Raw genomic sequence first — 17,165 nt, forward strand, 5'->3', positions numbered from 1 at the left:
TAGTACATGCTCACACACTCACACATCAGGGTGGAAAAATACAGCGTTCAGGAGACCGGCGAGTTGAAGGAGGTTAAATATGTGCTGTAAAATGGCAAGTGTTGCTCCAATGCTGATGGTTTTAAAAGACATACAGTAGCAATAGCATTAGCATTCTGCAAATGGTTGACGCTAGTGCCTTGTGGAGTGCTGTGGAGGAGGGAGGTGGGGTACTTAAAGTAGTAAGTGGTGGTTTAAAAAAATGTTTGTTCTTAAATGTGACTTTGAGGACGGCTGTGTTTTTTTGTTTCACTGAGAAAGAAGCTGAAAGAGAGAGGAAATGATGAAAAGAGGTAAAAGGTAGGTTCGTAAACTATTCTCATGGGCTTCCACTCCCACAAACACACATACACAAGCGCACAAAAATACACAATATTTAAAACTTCCAATAAAAATGACCACACAGTAACAATATATAAGATACCATCTAACGTCACACCAAATAGACAAACCCCACAAAGCTTGGACTGACATTTATCCTGTTTCCATTCAACTCACCACACACACATATATGAACACATAAGGTCCCATATGCATAACAATGGTCCAACTAGAGACATTGACAGAAGAGGGACAGGGAAGTGATAGCAGAGAAGAGGTGCAAGGCCATATCCTGAAGCAGCTATCTTTAAGGCAGAGGGCAGAATGTGTGAAAAATGTGTGTGTGTATGCATGAATCATAAAACATAAAAGAACTTTTGAATGACACATAAGGAAGGCTGTACCACTGTAGATAGTGAGTTGGGTGAACTTCAAGCGGGAGACAGAAAAAGTGAGATAGATACTCTAGTGATGTTCAGATCAAGACACTAGTAGAAAAAAAAAGACAGATAAGCAGACACTTCATTGGTTTCATTGGCAGATTGATTGACAAACATAGACAGGCTGACGGTAACAGATATATACAGCAAAGTCTACATGAATTAACTCTAGAAAGTCACACAAGTCAGTGGTAGCTAGGCAGAATGCAGAACTGACCCCAGACTGGACCCTGCTGGAGTGTTTCATGCATTGCTGTGTACATAGGGTGTACTTATCTTAAAGAACAGGTCCACAATATTTCAAATCAACTATCAGGTGCCCAAATGAACACTGAAAGAGGTTTTTCTTGATGTAATCATAAGTCCTGTTCATATAGACTATTAAAAGATCTCCCCTGAAATGCACTTTCAATATAAGTAATGGGCGCCAAAATCCATAGTGTCCACACAGTCTTTTTGTACAAATATGCCTTTAAATGTTTATCTTAAGTTTATATGAGTCACAGAAAGCGGATATCTGTCACATTTACAGTCTGTTTAACATCAAATTCCCTCTTTGTGTGTTTCCTCAGACAGTGTTTCCCTGTTGAGCTGTGGTGGAAGTATAGTGACAAAAACAGGGACTTTGGCACTAAAAAGACTATAATGTTGAAAGATATCTACTTCATTTGACTAATCTGGACACCTATGTTACCATATTACTTTTAGATACAATTTTAAATGCATTTTTGCACAGAATGAGGTTTGTGAATTTTGGCTTGCATCTTGTAAGTGAATTATGAAGGGATATTCTAATGGTCAGTATGAACAGGAGGAATGATTAGAGAAAGCAATTTAACTGTTGTTTTGAGCACTATTGGTGTAAGACAGACTTGAAAAATTGTTAACACATCTTTAAAAACAATGGACTGAATATAAGAGCAGAAAATACTGGAAAAATATGACTGATGCAAAAAAAATATGACGTTTGAAAGGCATCAGAGAGAAACAATAGAGGGAAGGATAACTATATTTAAGAATAGGGTGAACCATAAAGTATCAACTTCAGACAAAGAATAATATTGGGAGAAAAACACAGTATTCTTCCTTTAATCACAGGGAAGAATGTGTCTGCTTTAGAAAATCCTTACAGGCACATACAGATAACAAAAGAATAGAGCCTTTAAGCTGTCGGGAGGTTTTCACCAGGCTAAAAGCTTTGCTGTCTGTTGAGTAGTCATGTTATTGTTGCACAAAGCTGAAAAATTACTGCATCCAATTGTATGTCTTTTCTAACTGTCTAGCTTTTTCATCTCCATATTAACAGCCAGTTTATTCTGCTTTTTAGTTTACACTGACCTCTAACCCTCTGTGGAGTGCATCTCAAAAATATTTTGGTGTGTTATTGCAGCCCTTCAATTACACTTACAAAGTTAAGAAGGGCATGTATGTCAGCTCTGTGTTTATATAACAGGATTTAAAAAGTTTCAGTCTTAAATGACATATCCTTTGTTGTTAAGTTGTTTAAAGTTGTTGTTCTGGTGATACAATCATTAGTTTTTCAGATATTTTCCAAAATATGTGGCATTTTCCAAAGATTTTTTTTGTACTGTCACTGAAGTCAATATTCATATTAAAGATGAGTTGAAGTCGGGTGTATGTAATTACCTACTCCACAAAAAATGATCAAATCTTCTGTTCCACTTTTAGAACAAGCACACAGGCTCTTTGTTCAGCGAAAGGTAAAACCACCATTATTAACAGTCTAACAAAATGTTTCCTCCAGGGTCTGCAGAACATTATATTTCATAATGAAATATGATCCAGTGTTCTCTCTCTCTCTCTCCGACTAAATCTGCAGTGCATATCGCTCCCCGTTGACCCCTAACCACCTGCAGCAATGCTGAAACTTTTCCTAGTTAAACTCTCATCCAAGTGTGCTGCACTGCCAAGCTGCTGGCTCTGTCAGATCCATTTATAGACTGGACAGCTGCTTGTGTGTCCAGTGGGGTCTTGGGACTGCCCACTCATTCCTTTTCATTAAGTCTGACGGATAGGGAGCCTCAGGTGGGAGCTCTCCTCGTCTCCCCATTTTTTTTGACCCGTAGTTGCAGTCATGTGGGTATTATTCTAAGGTGCTACTTGAGCATATACTCTTGAACCTTGCATTACCAAATATTCCATAAAATCAAAGAAAGTCATAAATCTGAAAGACGTGACTGTTTTATGGATGTTGGTCTTGAGATGCTAATTTATCACTTTAATGATATATTATATATATTTCTTGTATATCACTTCGTTTTCTAGTGCAGGTGTCTTTCTGTGCGGTTTCTCACTTCCTGCAACTTCCACTAGTACCATCTGCCTACTCTTGTTGCTCCATACATGACCCTGTCCAATCCATGCCGCAGGTGGGAGGAGAACATAGTATCATGTGGATGTAAATAATTATAGCAGCAAGAGGTTTTAAAATAAAGCCTGACAAAATCAGTGGGAGAGTTTTCAGCTCTGAAACTACAGCTCAATATTAGGTCTAGGCCTCCTAAAAGGGCCTTTCTAGGACTTTGTGTGTGATTGTGTGAGCATCGAAGCATCTTTGAATGAACATGAGGAGGGGATGGCAAATGACATGTTAGCCAAACCTATCTAAGAGCTGATAGAGCTCCATGGCCAGCAGTGCAGATCTGAGCTAATGCTCTGACTAATGCGACAAAGTGTGCAGTGACAGGCAGTGAAAGAGGCTTTAATATGAGAGGAGGGATGCATGCAGCATGGGAACTGAGAAAGAGAAGATGGATAAAGAGTGACGGCAGCAAGAAAGATTCAAGGATGAGCAGATAACACACAAGATGGGTAGAGAAGAGAGAAAGAAAGGAGTGGTTATATTGGATGGAGGTAGTTTAATATGGCACTTATGTATGAGGCCTTTTACATTTACACATTTATATCTTAAGTCTGGGAACATTTATGTACCTTTTTAAATCTAAGCTTGGGCTACAGCACTCTTCAGAAGTCTTAAAGGTCAACCTGGAAATCCAACCATTTTTAAAAGAGAAGGGCAGGTCACTCTTGAAAAGCGAGATTTCATCACTGTTATCCCAATATAGAAAGGTTAGACAGAAAAGATTTCACTGATAAAATGCTTCTGATCACGTTCTTCTTTACAGCCATTTGAAATTTGAAAAAGCCACAACTGTTTGAAATATAGGAATTTCACATAGAGAAACTATTTTCAAACATTCAAAATATAGGTTAGAGCTGTTTCATGGTGTGGCATGCCATATCAGACACAGAACAGTAATTCCTATCCTCTTTTTAAAGTCAACCAGAGTGCACAGTAATGTTTGGGCTTCAGACTACTTTCTGTAAAGGAGTGGATCTCATTCATCCACATCAGTCAAATCCATCATCTTCCAACTGGGTACAATTTAAGAAATTGTCATTTCTCTTCTTCAGAGGAGAGACTAAAACTGTTTGGGTTTTCAGTCCTAATGCCTACAACACTTTCACTCACAGAGGGATGTGTGGCATGTTGACACGTTTGATTAACAGCTGTTGATTATTTTCTTGAATGAATAATTAGTTTTTTGGTCTATGAAATGCCAGAAAATGGTGAAACTTGTCTATCACTGTTCCCCAAAGCTCAATATTAAAAGTCTTCTTTTTTCCCGACCAACAGTTCACTATTGTTCAGGTAAGATGTTCAGTGTACTATCACAGAAGGAATGAAACCACAACATATTCACATTTGAAAAGCTGGAATCAGAGAATTTGGAATCTTTACAAACAAGTTATTAACTATCAAAGTAGTTGACAATTAATTTAATAGTTGGGATCTAATTTGATACAGACTGACTTTCTTTTACATTCATTGCCCTTTTACTCACTCGCTCTCATCAGTGTTTACTTCTTCTGTTTCTTTCTCTGCCTCTCATTCACATTCACTCTGTGAAGGATATGACTGATTGAATTAAACAAGCGCCTCATGCTGCACAAAGAAGAGAAAAACAACTTGCATGTATTCTGCACTACTGTCTATTCATTAAAACATAAACACTCACAATCTCAACTTAAACAACACGCCCTCACGAAACAAAACCAAATTCATGTACAGTACAAGCACATATGCATAGCCTTATTCCCAAAGAGCACCATCCCACTGGCAAATGGATCTTTTGAACCAGTTAAAAAAGACTGATTGCTTTTATTGTGAGCCTTTGCCTTGCTTTTATCAGCAGTTTAAACTGCCAAAATTCACCAATTGTTGTTTTGTGCCTTTTATCTACTCTGGAGCCATATCAGTACGTTTTGTCACGATAATAATGTGCAAATTGCCCCATTCATTATTGTTTTTTGATGGAGAAATTGGGTAAAATAAGCACTTTGTAGATAAGCGTAGAGTATGAACACTATTTGCAAAAGCATCAGCAGAAAGCAGAATGCATTTCAAAGCCTTGAATGCCAACACTGATTTTAATACACTAATGACGGTGTAATCTTCCTATCAAAAAGTTCCAAAACACAGTGCACTGCTGGTGACTTATAAATCCGCTCAATAAGCATGTCCCATTGATTTAACTTCCTATTTGAAGTGTCAAAGTATCCAACACACAGATTACAATCGTCAGAAGATAACTGATTGGGTACAAAGATTGAAACTATTATTTGTCTCTTTACCTTTTTGTTCCTCTGTCAGTGTCACTGTCAAGCTCTTCCAGGTCTAACTAATTAACTCCTATCCCCCTGTGTTCTTTAAAAAACAGACTGAAAGAGAATTGAATTTAGGATATCTTTACAGGGAAATGAAGCTACTCTATGTGCACTGGCCACATGTGTTTCTCAGGGGGAAAGAGAAAGGAGTGATCATGCCAAATCCATTAATAAAAAAACTAAACAAACAAGAAAAATAGGAAATGAATTGTTAACTGTTGCATACATATTATAACAAATTATTACACCCACAAAAACAAGTCATTTTCATCTAACCACATACACATGTGAAATCCTTGCCTACCTTGGCTTGCTGGACACAGTTCATGTACTGTTTGGCCAGCCTGGAGCAGTGCAGGGTCTGCTGTGGATTTTCTCTGTAACACTGGAGCACCTTGGCCTGCAGTTCAGTGCACACGGACGCAGTCTGCCGGGGCCTACACAGACAGACACAGAGTGCAGACACGAGGGTTAGTCAGTGTGATTATAGCAGAGCACTGAGAACTGGGAATGTCTTCTGTCCTGTGCTCAAAACTCTCAGCTACAATCTCCATCATGTACATTTTTGACAGTTCATTGGATTGTGCATTTAACAGAGCCTTGTGTTTAGAAACCTAAAACAGGTTTGCTTTTTACCAGGTTTGACTGCCGATGGTTCTGCATTAATTATTCAGTGTTGAAAACTAACAAAATTATTGATTACTTAGAAATTATTCACTGTTCATTTACTGTGCAATATTGAGCCTTACACTTGATTTTATAGAATACAGGTATACAAAATGAAGGTCATGTACTATAATCTTTATATTATGTTTTGCAGTCCTAAAGAATTTCTCTGAGTAGCATGTTAGTCAAAAGGTAAAACTCAGATTGTTACATTTTTAGACAAAACACTATAAATCTGTAAAATATGACTACTATGTTGTATTCTCAAGATAATATTAGCTCAAGTGCAACTGTAATAACATCAGTAGAAACCTACAGTTTCATTCTCTGTCACTGATGGAAAGATACAATGCTGGTGTTATTTCCAGACAATGTATCAAATAATCACACAGCTAACTACCAACATAATCATTAGTGACAACTAAATAGAATTTTCAACATTACAAGACAGGTCTGTAAAAAGAAAAAAGAAAGCTAACTGGAGCTGTCTGCATGAAATCAAGACATAACCTGAGTAAACATTACTTGGAGTTGAAACTGTAGAAACAGCAGACTTAAAATTTTCAGGTCTGTGTCATTCAATCAGATGATAAGCAAAAGAAAATAAAAACAGTGTTTGTGGGTTTTGCTTTAGTTGCATTTGGAGAGGCAAAGATAGTTTCAAAAGCTTCACGGTGCAGCCTGTAGAGAGAGAGATGAATTATGCATTGACAAAGCAGCTTAGGAGTCAAAGTCAAACTTTCTTACACACAGATACACTACATGTGTGTAGACAAAAGCAAAATAATATTCTCTCTCTCTCACACTCACACACACACACACACACACACACACACACACACACACACACACACACACACACACACACACACAGGTAGTGAATGCTAATCCTACATGAGGGTAATCCTTGAGTGCTCTGTTGCTTGTGGTAATTTACCTGCTGTTGTGATAGAACTTGCATCTCAAAGGATTGGGGTATGGATATGTATGCACACATGCACATACTGTACATACACACAAAAACAGTGAGACACAACTTTCATTCACACCGTTGCGTACTGTAGTATTATGCTAGTGACAGAACAGACATGAATCGAACAGAAGAGACTAGATATGTGATGATAAAACAATTTCACCTAAAGGTATATTTTGTAGCTTTTGATTGCATCATAATAATTATCTACGGAAAGCATTTGACCAGTGGTTGGGAAAATATTTCATTTCAAATTTTACTTTAAAGCTTAAATTTGAAGTTGACATGGATGATAACATCTTTAAGAGCACAGAAAAACAACATTTCATGTCAACTGGAAAAATGATCTGCCGATGAAGGTTTTGTCATTTGAAGTTCAAGAAGAGCTTCAAAAAGGTCTGTTAGGGGTAATTATTTTTTAAATCAATTATAAAGAGCTAGAAAGTTCTTTACAATACAGTACAAAATCAAGAGGTTGTGATGTGCAGTACAAAACATAATCGCTGTATTTATTTATTTGATCTCTAAACTACGGAGCCCCTCTGGTGTCACGGTCCAAAAAAAATTAAATTGTGGCCACAATATAGCTATAACGTGCGCACGAAAAACTAATTTGTGGCCATGAAATAGATATAATATGTGCACGAAATACTAATTAATAATATCAATATCATTCCTGGACAGCTGGGTAAGCAAATTGAGTGCACCTTCTCTAGAACCTGCAATAGCCTACAGTACGTCCGGACCAAAGTCTGTTCACAGTTTCAGCTTGAAATCATCTTAAACAGCCTTTGTCACTGATCATCTCCTTTGAAAGTAGCATCATGTGTGTCAGACTCTCAGCTGAGGGAATACATAAGCTATATGAACCGCAGCGTTTAATGATGCAGTTACAGTAGCGCTCACTGTATGTATCACGTTGCCAAGGGAACCTATAGTCCATCAGTGATCAGAATCTAGTTTGTATTGATTTGCAGGTTGTTGTTGCTGCTCTGACTGAACTACTGAATGTGTAGTGTTCTCTGGACATTTGTCCTTCAATAAAATCACAGAAGATTCAAAGTTCACTATATTATTGATCAGTCTGACGTTTACCTGCAGATGAAATGTGCTATAATTCCTTTAAACCATTATGTTAACACTTTGATGATGTTTTATGTTTGGTCCTGATTTGCTAAAGTCCGTTTTACACTGCTATATTACAGCTAATAGAACCCTGATTAACCCTGATCAATAAAAATCATTCCACTTTGATTTGCCAAAGACTAAAGTGATTTCATAGGACAGTGTAAGAGCTTGAGTATAATGTTTAAATCAGCTGCATCAAGTTTAACGTTTCAGAGCTCTACAATGTGCAGCTGTCACCAGAAACCCAGGAATGATATTAATATTAATATTATTAATTAGTATTTCCTGCACACATTATACTTATTTCATGGCCACAAATTAGTATTTCGTGCTTACGTTATAGCTACATTGTGGCCACAATTTAATTTGTTTTGTGTCCATGTCACCAGAGGGGCTCCGTACTAAACAAACCTTGACCATAGTCTTTGTGGTGAAGGAAAATGTCACCCAGTGCAACAGTGTGGCTCATTAACACGTTTATAACAACAACAGAGGTCTATCTGGAATATTATCAATTGAAACAGAACAGAATGGGTAAACTTATGGGAATCAATATAAATATAATTATTTTCCTATGTCTCCTAACTGCTTGTGATACTAGACGAGACCCCATGTTATTCTACAGCCTTATTCTAGAGTGCAGAACTTAGCGAAACATCTCAGACAGTGGAGGGGGTTAGATGTGTCAACATAATTGTCAATTATTTTTTAGATATTATCATTTTTTTCATGTTGCATGAAACACTGCACTGTAAAGAACAAATGACAGTGAGAGGAAAAGGAAAATAATTAGTGTTCAATTTGATAAGGAGACGCATGGCTTCATTTGACATGATGGGACATGCCTATTTATTTTAGGAAGCTGACCACCTGATATTCATATACTCAATCATGCGCTCACATACACACACACACACACACACACACACACACACACACAGAGCTGCCCCCATGCCATCCCTCAAAGCAATTACAGAATCATGCATCCTTCACATACGAATGAGCTCAGTAGTCCCTGCCTTCACTGACAAATACACACAATACATTTTGTGTGCACGTGTGTGAATTCTGCCTTTTAAAAGCACTTTCTGTGCGAGTGCGTGTGCGTGTGTGTGTCTGTGAGATAAACTACACGCACAGAAGAAATTTCTCTGCACTGGTATGTGTATTGTGTGGTGTGCGTGTGCTTGCATGTGCAGTGGAGGGTAGAGCGACAGGATTAAATAAATCATTGGTGGTGAGAATATTCATGAAAAGAGAAATGAATGCAACCTGAGAGAGAGAGAGAGAGAGAGAGAGAGAGAGAAAGTGAGAGAGAGAGACAGAGTGAGAGCAAGAGAACTTGACAGTGACGTATTAAATGACAAATAACCCTTGCAGCTTGCACAGACAAACAGTAACCCATGGCAACTGTCACGTTTTATCTCTGCCACATTGTATGGTGCCATGCCAATGACCGGTCAGGATGCCAGTTGAATGTTAGTGCTCTTTACTTAAGGTTTGACAGTCATTCAGTAGGAAGACTGATAAAGTGCTATCAGGGTCTATACAATTCACTAGTTGCTGTTAATAAGAGTGGACAAGAGTTTCAATTATGCTGAAGCCAGCTTAATACACTGAGGTGTTGGCCTGAGTTATTATTAAAAGTAATAGCCTTAAAGTACATGATATAGGATTTGGGGCTGAATGGCTCTTTACATTACATCCATATGAAGGGATTTGCAGCTCTTGAAAACAGAGAATTTGTATAGACTGACAGTGAAGACAGTGTTGTTGTGTTAGTTTAAAATCTGTTGTGAATCACATGATTCAAATTATACCACTGGTTGATGTTTGACTTTGCAGTCTGACAGCTGGTTGGCATTCTGAATTACTCCCTAAAAGTAGGAGATAACAGCAACAATAGCCCAAAGGTATTAATCCAAGCTCAAGTAAAAAAAAAAAAAAAAAAAAAAAACTAAAAAAAAAAAACTAATTCTTTTCTCTATTCAACAAGAGAAACTTTCTGATAGCGGGAGTGTTTTAATAATGGAATCTGAAGCAGAAAATTGCCTCTGCTAATCTGCACCAACTGCCTCGTTTGACTGAAATTAAAGGTGAGCTCTTATTAGAAAAACATTAGCCACCCCAGCTAGTTTGATAGCTAACTTTCGCAGCAAAAAGAAGCAAAACAACACTCCAATTGCTTTCTGCCTGTGACGTTTTGCATAAATATGTGCAGAGTTGGGGGGATGGGGGTGGAGAGAGATTAGGCCCAAATCGTTAAAGTTTCTCATTACTTTTTGTCTCACCTTGGCAGCGTGTGGTTTTTATGAAGAGAGCTCAAGTTCTGCACTGCTGCAAAGCGTGACATTGGGGAATAAAGCAATAAGAAGAAAAGGGAAAGACTGTAAGGGCATAGCATTTTATTATTCTCTCTGTCTAAGTTGGTGTTGTTTGTGTTGATGTGTGTGTATGTCTGTGTGTGTGTGTGTGGTGGGTGAATGGTTATTAATGTATGATGACAAGGATTTGGGTTCTTTTAAAGCAGCAGCCATTGTGTTTTTGGTTTTTAATATTACGCTGAGTGGAGGGGAAGAGAGGAGAGGATCAAAGATGTCATGGCTGGGGTGAGATCAAAAGGAATGAAGGAGCATGCATCATGTATTGTTAGAAGCTTTGTAAAGCTTTTATGATACTGCCATAAGGATAACATTCACAACATTATATTTCACCTCACAGAAATATTACCTGCAGAATCACATAAAATCTGAACTAGATTTAGTTCATAAAGCATGTGAACGTCTGTCTGAAGACTGACATAACTCAGGAACTATGATTATCCTGGTAGTTATAATAATCACTTACCCTACCTTTGCTAAGTGATGCAGCAAACCTAAATCCTAAGCTCTCATGTGACAATATGACAACATAAAACTTCACAAGTTTAATCTCAACTCCACAAAAACACAAAGTCTCTCTCAAAAGGGAATAGCAATCAAAAACAACTACTAGCCATGGATGAAGACAGACAGAACTCCGCCCGTATCTTCATACGCTGACAGCTGAAGTGCTGAACAGAGATAGGGATGTAGGAGAACAATTCGCACTCTGTTAGCCTGGCTGATTGATCCCCACCAAACTCACTTTGTGGGAATATAGGGAGAGAGAGATGGGAGGGGATAAGGAGAGTGTTTCATTAAAACAGGTGACATGCGGGAACAAGATAAGGTGCACATGTGCATGTGTATTTGTGTGTGACATCTCATCTCTGATAACTTTTCAATCAGGAGAACTTGTGGTTGGACGACTCACTCGAGTTATGGGTGTTGTGGGGTGGGACATGCTCTTTGGAGCGTTGCACCGCTATCGCTTTCCATCAATAGCCTTTTTATCATCAACAATTTCAATTCCAGTTTTGTGTCATTTAATTTGTGAAGTTATTTTCTTTAAACAACTTCACTTTTCTCCTGAAAATCAGTGTAGCTTTCACATCCATGCAGCATGTGTGCACATACTTTTTGCACAATAATAATGTTACCACGTACAATGTTATTAATCTCTTACTGTGGATGTCAAAGAGGATGGTGCATATATAAAACTTGCTGCATGTAACACAGCTTGGCAGAATGCGTGTTTGCTACTGCATTTCATATTAGAGGTCTTCACAGGTACTAAATACTGAGTCCAATTGGAAACTAACCTATGGAAAACCAAGCAGATGTACATAAAATAATCTCCCGATCTCTTCTTGTTTAAGAACAAAATTTTCTCTTGTGATGATCATGACGCCATGTTTTCAGAGCCGATATGAAGTCTGCTTAAATCCAGTTGGGATTTACATATGGAGCAGTGTTTCCCCTAGAAATTTTTGTAGCAGCGGTGCTGTGTGTCAGTAGCCTAGCAACACCAGAGGGGTCCAGGGGTATGCTTCCCTGAAGAATTTTTGAAAAATAATAGGGCTGCAACTAACGATCATTTTGATAATCGATTAATCAGTCGATTATTTTTTCGATTAATCGATGAATTGGATAAAAAAAAAAAAACATTTCCACCCATTCATTCAAAAACAAAACATTATTTCAAATTGACAATGCAACAAAGTGCTCAAACAATGTGTTGCTGCTTGGACATCCCTGAGTTGTTAAAGTAATATTAAATTATAAATAATAGCTTTAACAAAATAACATACACATGTATGCTACACAAAAATAGGTATGTTCTGTTGTTCAGTCGACCGGAGCTGTTGGAACAATAAATAAAACATAAATAATAATAGTGGTTTATTTTTGTAGTTACCAGTTTTATTTTTTCCATCATTAGGCTACCATACTAACTATGTGCACTAGATTCACCTGCTGCTCTCCTCATCTCCTGCTGCTGACTGTGAGATCTGAGCAGGTAGAATCTGATAGTTCACTAACTATGATCCACACAGTGACATTATATCATTGATATGACGCGCAAAAGCCATAGAAAACCCATCGTTTTTTGTGCACACTTTCTAGTTTTATGTAGTGTGAACTGCTCCTACACTTTAGAAGATTTAATAAGCAGCAACACAGATCTATCAAGATGCGGTGCTCTCACACGCGCTGCATTGATAGTCACACACACACACACACACACACACACACACACACACACACACACACACAGTCACTCTCTAGTGCGCGTTCTTGCTTGCTCGCTCCAGATTCCAGGAGATTGTGTCTCATTTGCGGGCGTCAAGGAGCCGCTATCAATATGCGGGAGACTAACGGAACGTCCGGGAGAGTCGGGTTGTCTGCTTTTATCCTCCCCCTACTTCAGTAGCTAAGCGAAGTTATATGGTTAACTAGCTGCTAGCAACTTCTAATGAAATCGAGCAAGTGATCAACATTACTTCAAGCACAGTCATTTTTGCAGCGGCGCTGAGAATTATGCATCCAAATAACTGGATTGGTATTGGGGCCGATACTGACCTTAATATGTAGATTGGTTACTGTTAAGACATGACCAATTTGCAATTAAATAGTTACTTTGTCAATAAATTGTTAATATCCGTGTTCATTCTATCAGTTAAAATCATTCAGCCACATCAGCGTTACCTCCCTAACCTCATAATATCTGACATAAAAATGATTCTAATGAGTTTGATACAATATGGTATACAGATTTAAGGTTTGGGAAAAGAAGAACATTGGCATTGAATCAGGAATCATTACTGATAGATTCCTCCAAACTGATACATTTGTATTGGAAGAGAAAAAGTCAAATCGGTGCCTCCTTAGAATTTAAATTACTGATACACAGACCCAAGACCTGCAACAGTGCAACAGGACCCTATCTGAGACAGTTAAAATGAATATAACTTGGACCAGACCTAACTCAGGTTGCAGATCTAGTCTCCACAATGGACCCTTGAACACCTCCAGTTCCTAAACCAGTTGCAGCAAAATTGTGTATTTTTCCTATATAGGACATACACTAAATATGACTCTAATTTACATACACATAAAGGCAACGGCCTGATAAGAATATGATTTTTAAGGCAGCAGTGAAAAATATAGCAGTGACCAGTGATGCAGACTTGTCTAACTCCTCACCAATCTAAAACAGCACAGACTATTAAATCTGACCTTCCTGTGATTGTAATCTTGCAAAGGAGTGTTTTTGTGTGTATGTGTTTTTTTTTATATATACTACATTGAACTCCTGAGGCAGTCAAAGAGTCAGCATGTGTACAGTAAGTGACTGGAGCCCTCTAATATTAATGGTAAATCTTTGTTGGACTATAGTACACACAGGTCCTGTGTCTAGTAACGACTAGCTGTCTGCTACTTTGGGTAGCACAGAGATCCTTACAGTAAGCTTACCGGTCTGTGTCACTAATTGGACATGCTACACACACATACACACAAGAACAGACACATATACTGTTTAAAGTTGATATAACAAACCCACATGAAAGTAGGCTTGAAAGTACAAACTGTCAGCAGTTACTTCATGGTGAATCCTCATGCAGACATCCACCTGAGGTTCACTTAGGTTCTGCCTTTTGCTAACACTTTCAGAGTAACAAGGTTTTTTTAAGAGGATTAGGATTTTTAGATCTTAAGGAAAGCTGTAATGTTGTGGGTCTCTTAGGTGTGGTATTTTTGGGTAATATGGGTAATCTGATACCCCAAGGCAAAGCTAATGGATGAAACTCCTCTAACATGCCTCATGTACTTGGGCATGGCAAGTAGTAAATGTTGATAACGTTTTACCACTCATTGTGTCTCCACTCGAGGATAATGTTTTAGAGTGTGTGACCTGTCCGATGTAGGAAAAGAGAGGCAATATCCCAGGTGCCTTCCAACTTGGTGCCTTGTGATCAACAAAGGCAGCTTTCAGTTTAAACTTTTGTACTCAAACTATTTGGGGCTGGTCCTGAAGTCACAGCTAGGAAACAGCCAAAGTGGGTTTAATGTAACTGTCTGCAAACACCTGGAAATGGCTAAAAAGGGTTTAAAAGATGTATTGCTGGTGTACAACTAATCCAGAGCACTATAGCTAATAGCAGTCTGCCCAAATAGGGCTATAAGAATATGCTGCTCCTTTACAATCCCTCCACAAGCTACCAATCACGTCTTTATGAAAATTTAAAACCTAGTGCTAGTTATTAGACACTGCCTTGGGCAACTCATCTCTCTAGGAAATACGTCACATCACCTTCTCCACCAATTAATGATTAGTGCCCTGGCCTGGTCTTTTTGCAAATAAAAATCTCTCCCAATTTTCTCTCCATAATCAGCCGTTTTGACTTGCATATTCATCTATGTGTAGATGTGCAGGTCAGGTGTACAATCAAATGAACCAAAACAATTCCACTGAAGCAGAAGACGGAAACTCTGAGAAGATAGAAGTCAGTAAGAAAAGACAGAGATAAGCAAATGAGATAGATTTAGAATTAGAAAAATGAGACAGTAAGAGACACATTTAGAAGAGGAATTGGGTACACAGACAGTTACAAAGACAGAAGAAAGACACATACTGAGCTACATAATGTGTTGAACTGTTCTGCAGCCCCCCACCTGCTCCCCCTCCCATCAGCAGTGGGTAAATAGAATAATTACTGGGTGGTCAGTGTAGTGTGAAATGACAGCGTGACCACAGCACAATGAAACGCTGCCCAAATGCTGACAGAACATGACGAGCACATGGCTGCCTGAATACAAAGTGTGCCCGTATGTGTGGCAAAGATAGAAAGGGAAAAATGGGAGTGAACATTTATGTGCACCCAAGTATGTGTGCGAGTGTGTGTGTGTGTGTGTGTGTGTGTGTGTGTGTGTGTGTGTGTGTGTGTGTGTGTGTGTGAACACTAAAAATAATGAGCACCACATTGTGGCAGGACAAAATGCTCTTCCTTCAGCAAACTTGGGCTGAATTGATCTTCTAACCTCTTCCATGCAGCTATGGACAATAGCAAATCCTTGCAAATGTAATAATTTGGAGAAAATTTGGGCTTAAATTGTATGTTGTTGAATTCAATGGACCAGACAGGTGCATGAAGATGGCAGTGTCATGGATGAGGTCACTGTCACCATACAGTGCAAAGCTGGCAAAAAAACCAACTACTGAATCAAGTACTACTACTTTTTCTCTCACAGCTTCCAGGAATGCACTACACTGTGTGCTACCACACTATGATACACATCACATACTTCGTCATAGTGACGAAAAAATAATATTAACATTAATAATGTATATTTTTGTAAAGGACATCTAAGTGTTACATTTTGCCTTAATTTGACAGTTAAAATTACATAGAGAGGGGGATGCTGACAGTCTATATTCGAAGGTTTCTTTTTCATGGTAATGCACCTTAACTCACTAAACCAAACGATGCAAAGTAACAAAGTAATGCAGCAAAAATGCAAATTGATACGGGAGATAACTTTTTATCATTTCCCACTATGTTACAAAATGTGTGGAGATTTCAGTAAAACTGTAGACCGTTTGTCGAAAATCCAATTACCACATAATAAGATGAGCCACAAATTTACTTTACCTTCATTATAAGACAACAGCATGAGTATAATGTGTAGCTATAGTACAAACTAAAACAGTGTACAAATGAACGGTTGTTATTTCATCAATTACAGATATTGTTATAAAAATATCAATTGGAAATGTAATAATCAAACCAATATCAATACATTCAACACTGTTGGAAGTAGGGTGGAAATAGATGGCTCCTACATTATAATCCTTACAGGTTTTGTCATGAAGATATCTAATTTTCAGTTTTAATGGTGTACAGTAAGAGCAGGGGTAAAAAAAGAGGCTTTATGTGTTAATGAAACTAAAAGGTGAGAAATGAGCATGTGCAAATGGTTGGCAAACAGTTCGAAAAAGATCAGAGCTAATTAGCCATCTATCATCAGTTTTACGATAATCATTGCCATGCACGCGGGAAAAGGAAAAATGAATTGCTCTCTGACTAAATTGGATTCATCGAGCATTTTGGCTCTCTTTCTTTCCAAAAAGGGGTGAGAATGGGTGTTACAACAGGGTGTAAATTGGCAGCATCCACAGACTCTGACAGTGCCAGTGAGGCATCAGTTCAGTGTTGAATGAAACTGACATGCTTTTTGACAGCAGGTGAGTTCTGAACTCTGCCGTCCCATAGGAGACCCTCAGCTTCTTGTGATGTCATGCTGTTTCTGTTTTCCTATCAGCAGACTGCAGCCACTTTCTGAGAGGCTAAACTATCTAAAAGGCCAAGTCAGATGGTAATTTCATGCCACGATTGCGAAGCTTTTACTTGCTACCAGACTGATAGTACTGAGACAAGAGAGACATTTATTATAGTGTGCTTCCATCCACCTGTGAGCTTTCAATTTGTGCATTAAAAAATGATAACAATAGTCAGAGAAGAAATAACTATCACAAAAAAGTTTTTA

The 17,165-nt window shown here is 38.2% G+C and overlaps 1 protein-coding gene across 2 annotated transcripts in view; it reads right to left on the minus strand.

The window, feature by feature from the left end:
- The window catches only part of LOC128356142 (MICOS complex subunit mic25a-like), a 50,934-nt gene that overhangs the window by 8,312 nt on the left and 25,457 nt on the right, over nucleotides 1-17,165 (minus strand). For both annotated transcript variants that reach the window (XM_053316588.1, XM_053316589.1), the window contains one exon: nucleotides 5,794-5,926. In XM_053316588.1, the coding sequence (XP_053172563.1) occupies nucleotides 5,794-5,926 (133 nt within the window). The remainder of the gene's footprint in view (nucleotides 1-5,793; nucleotides 5,927-17,165) is intronic.

Source organism: Scomber japonicus, chromosome 3, assembly GCF_027409825.1.
Source record: "Scomber japonicus isolate fScoJap1 chromosome 3, fScoJap1.pri, whole genome shotgun sequence".
In the NCBI taxonomy this organism is placed as follows: Eukaryota; Metazoa; Chordata; class Actinopteri; order Scombriformes; family Scombridae; genus Scomber; species Scomber japonicus.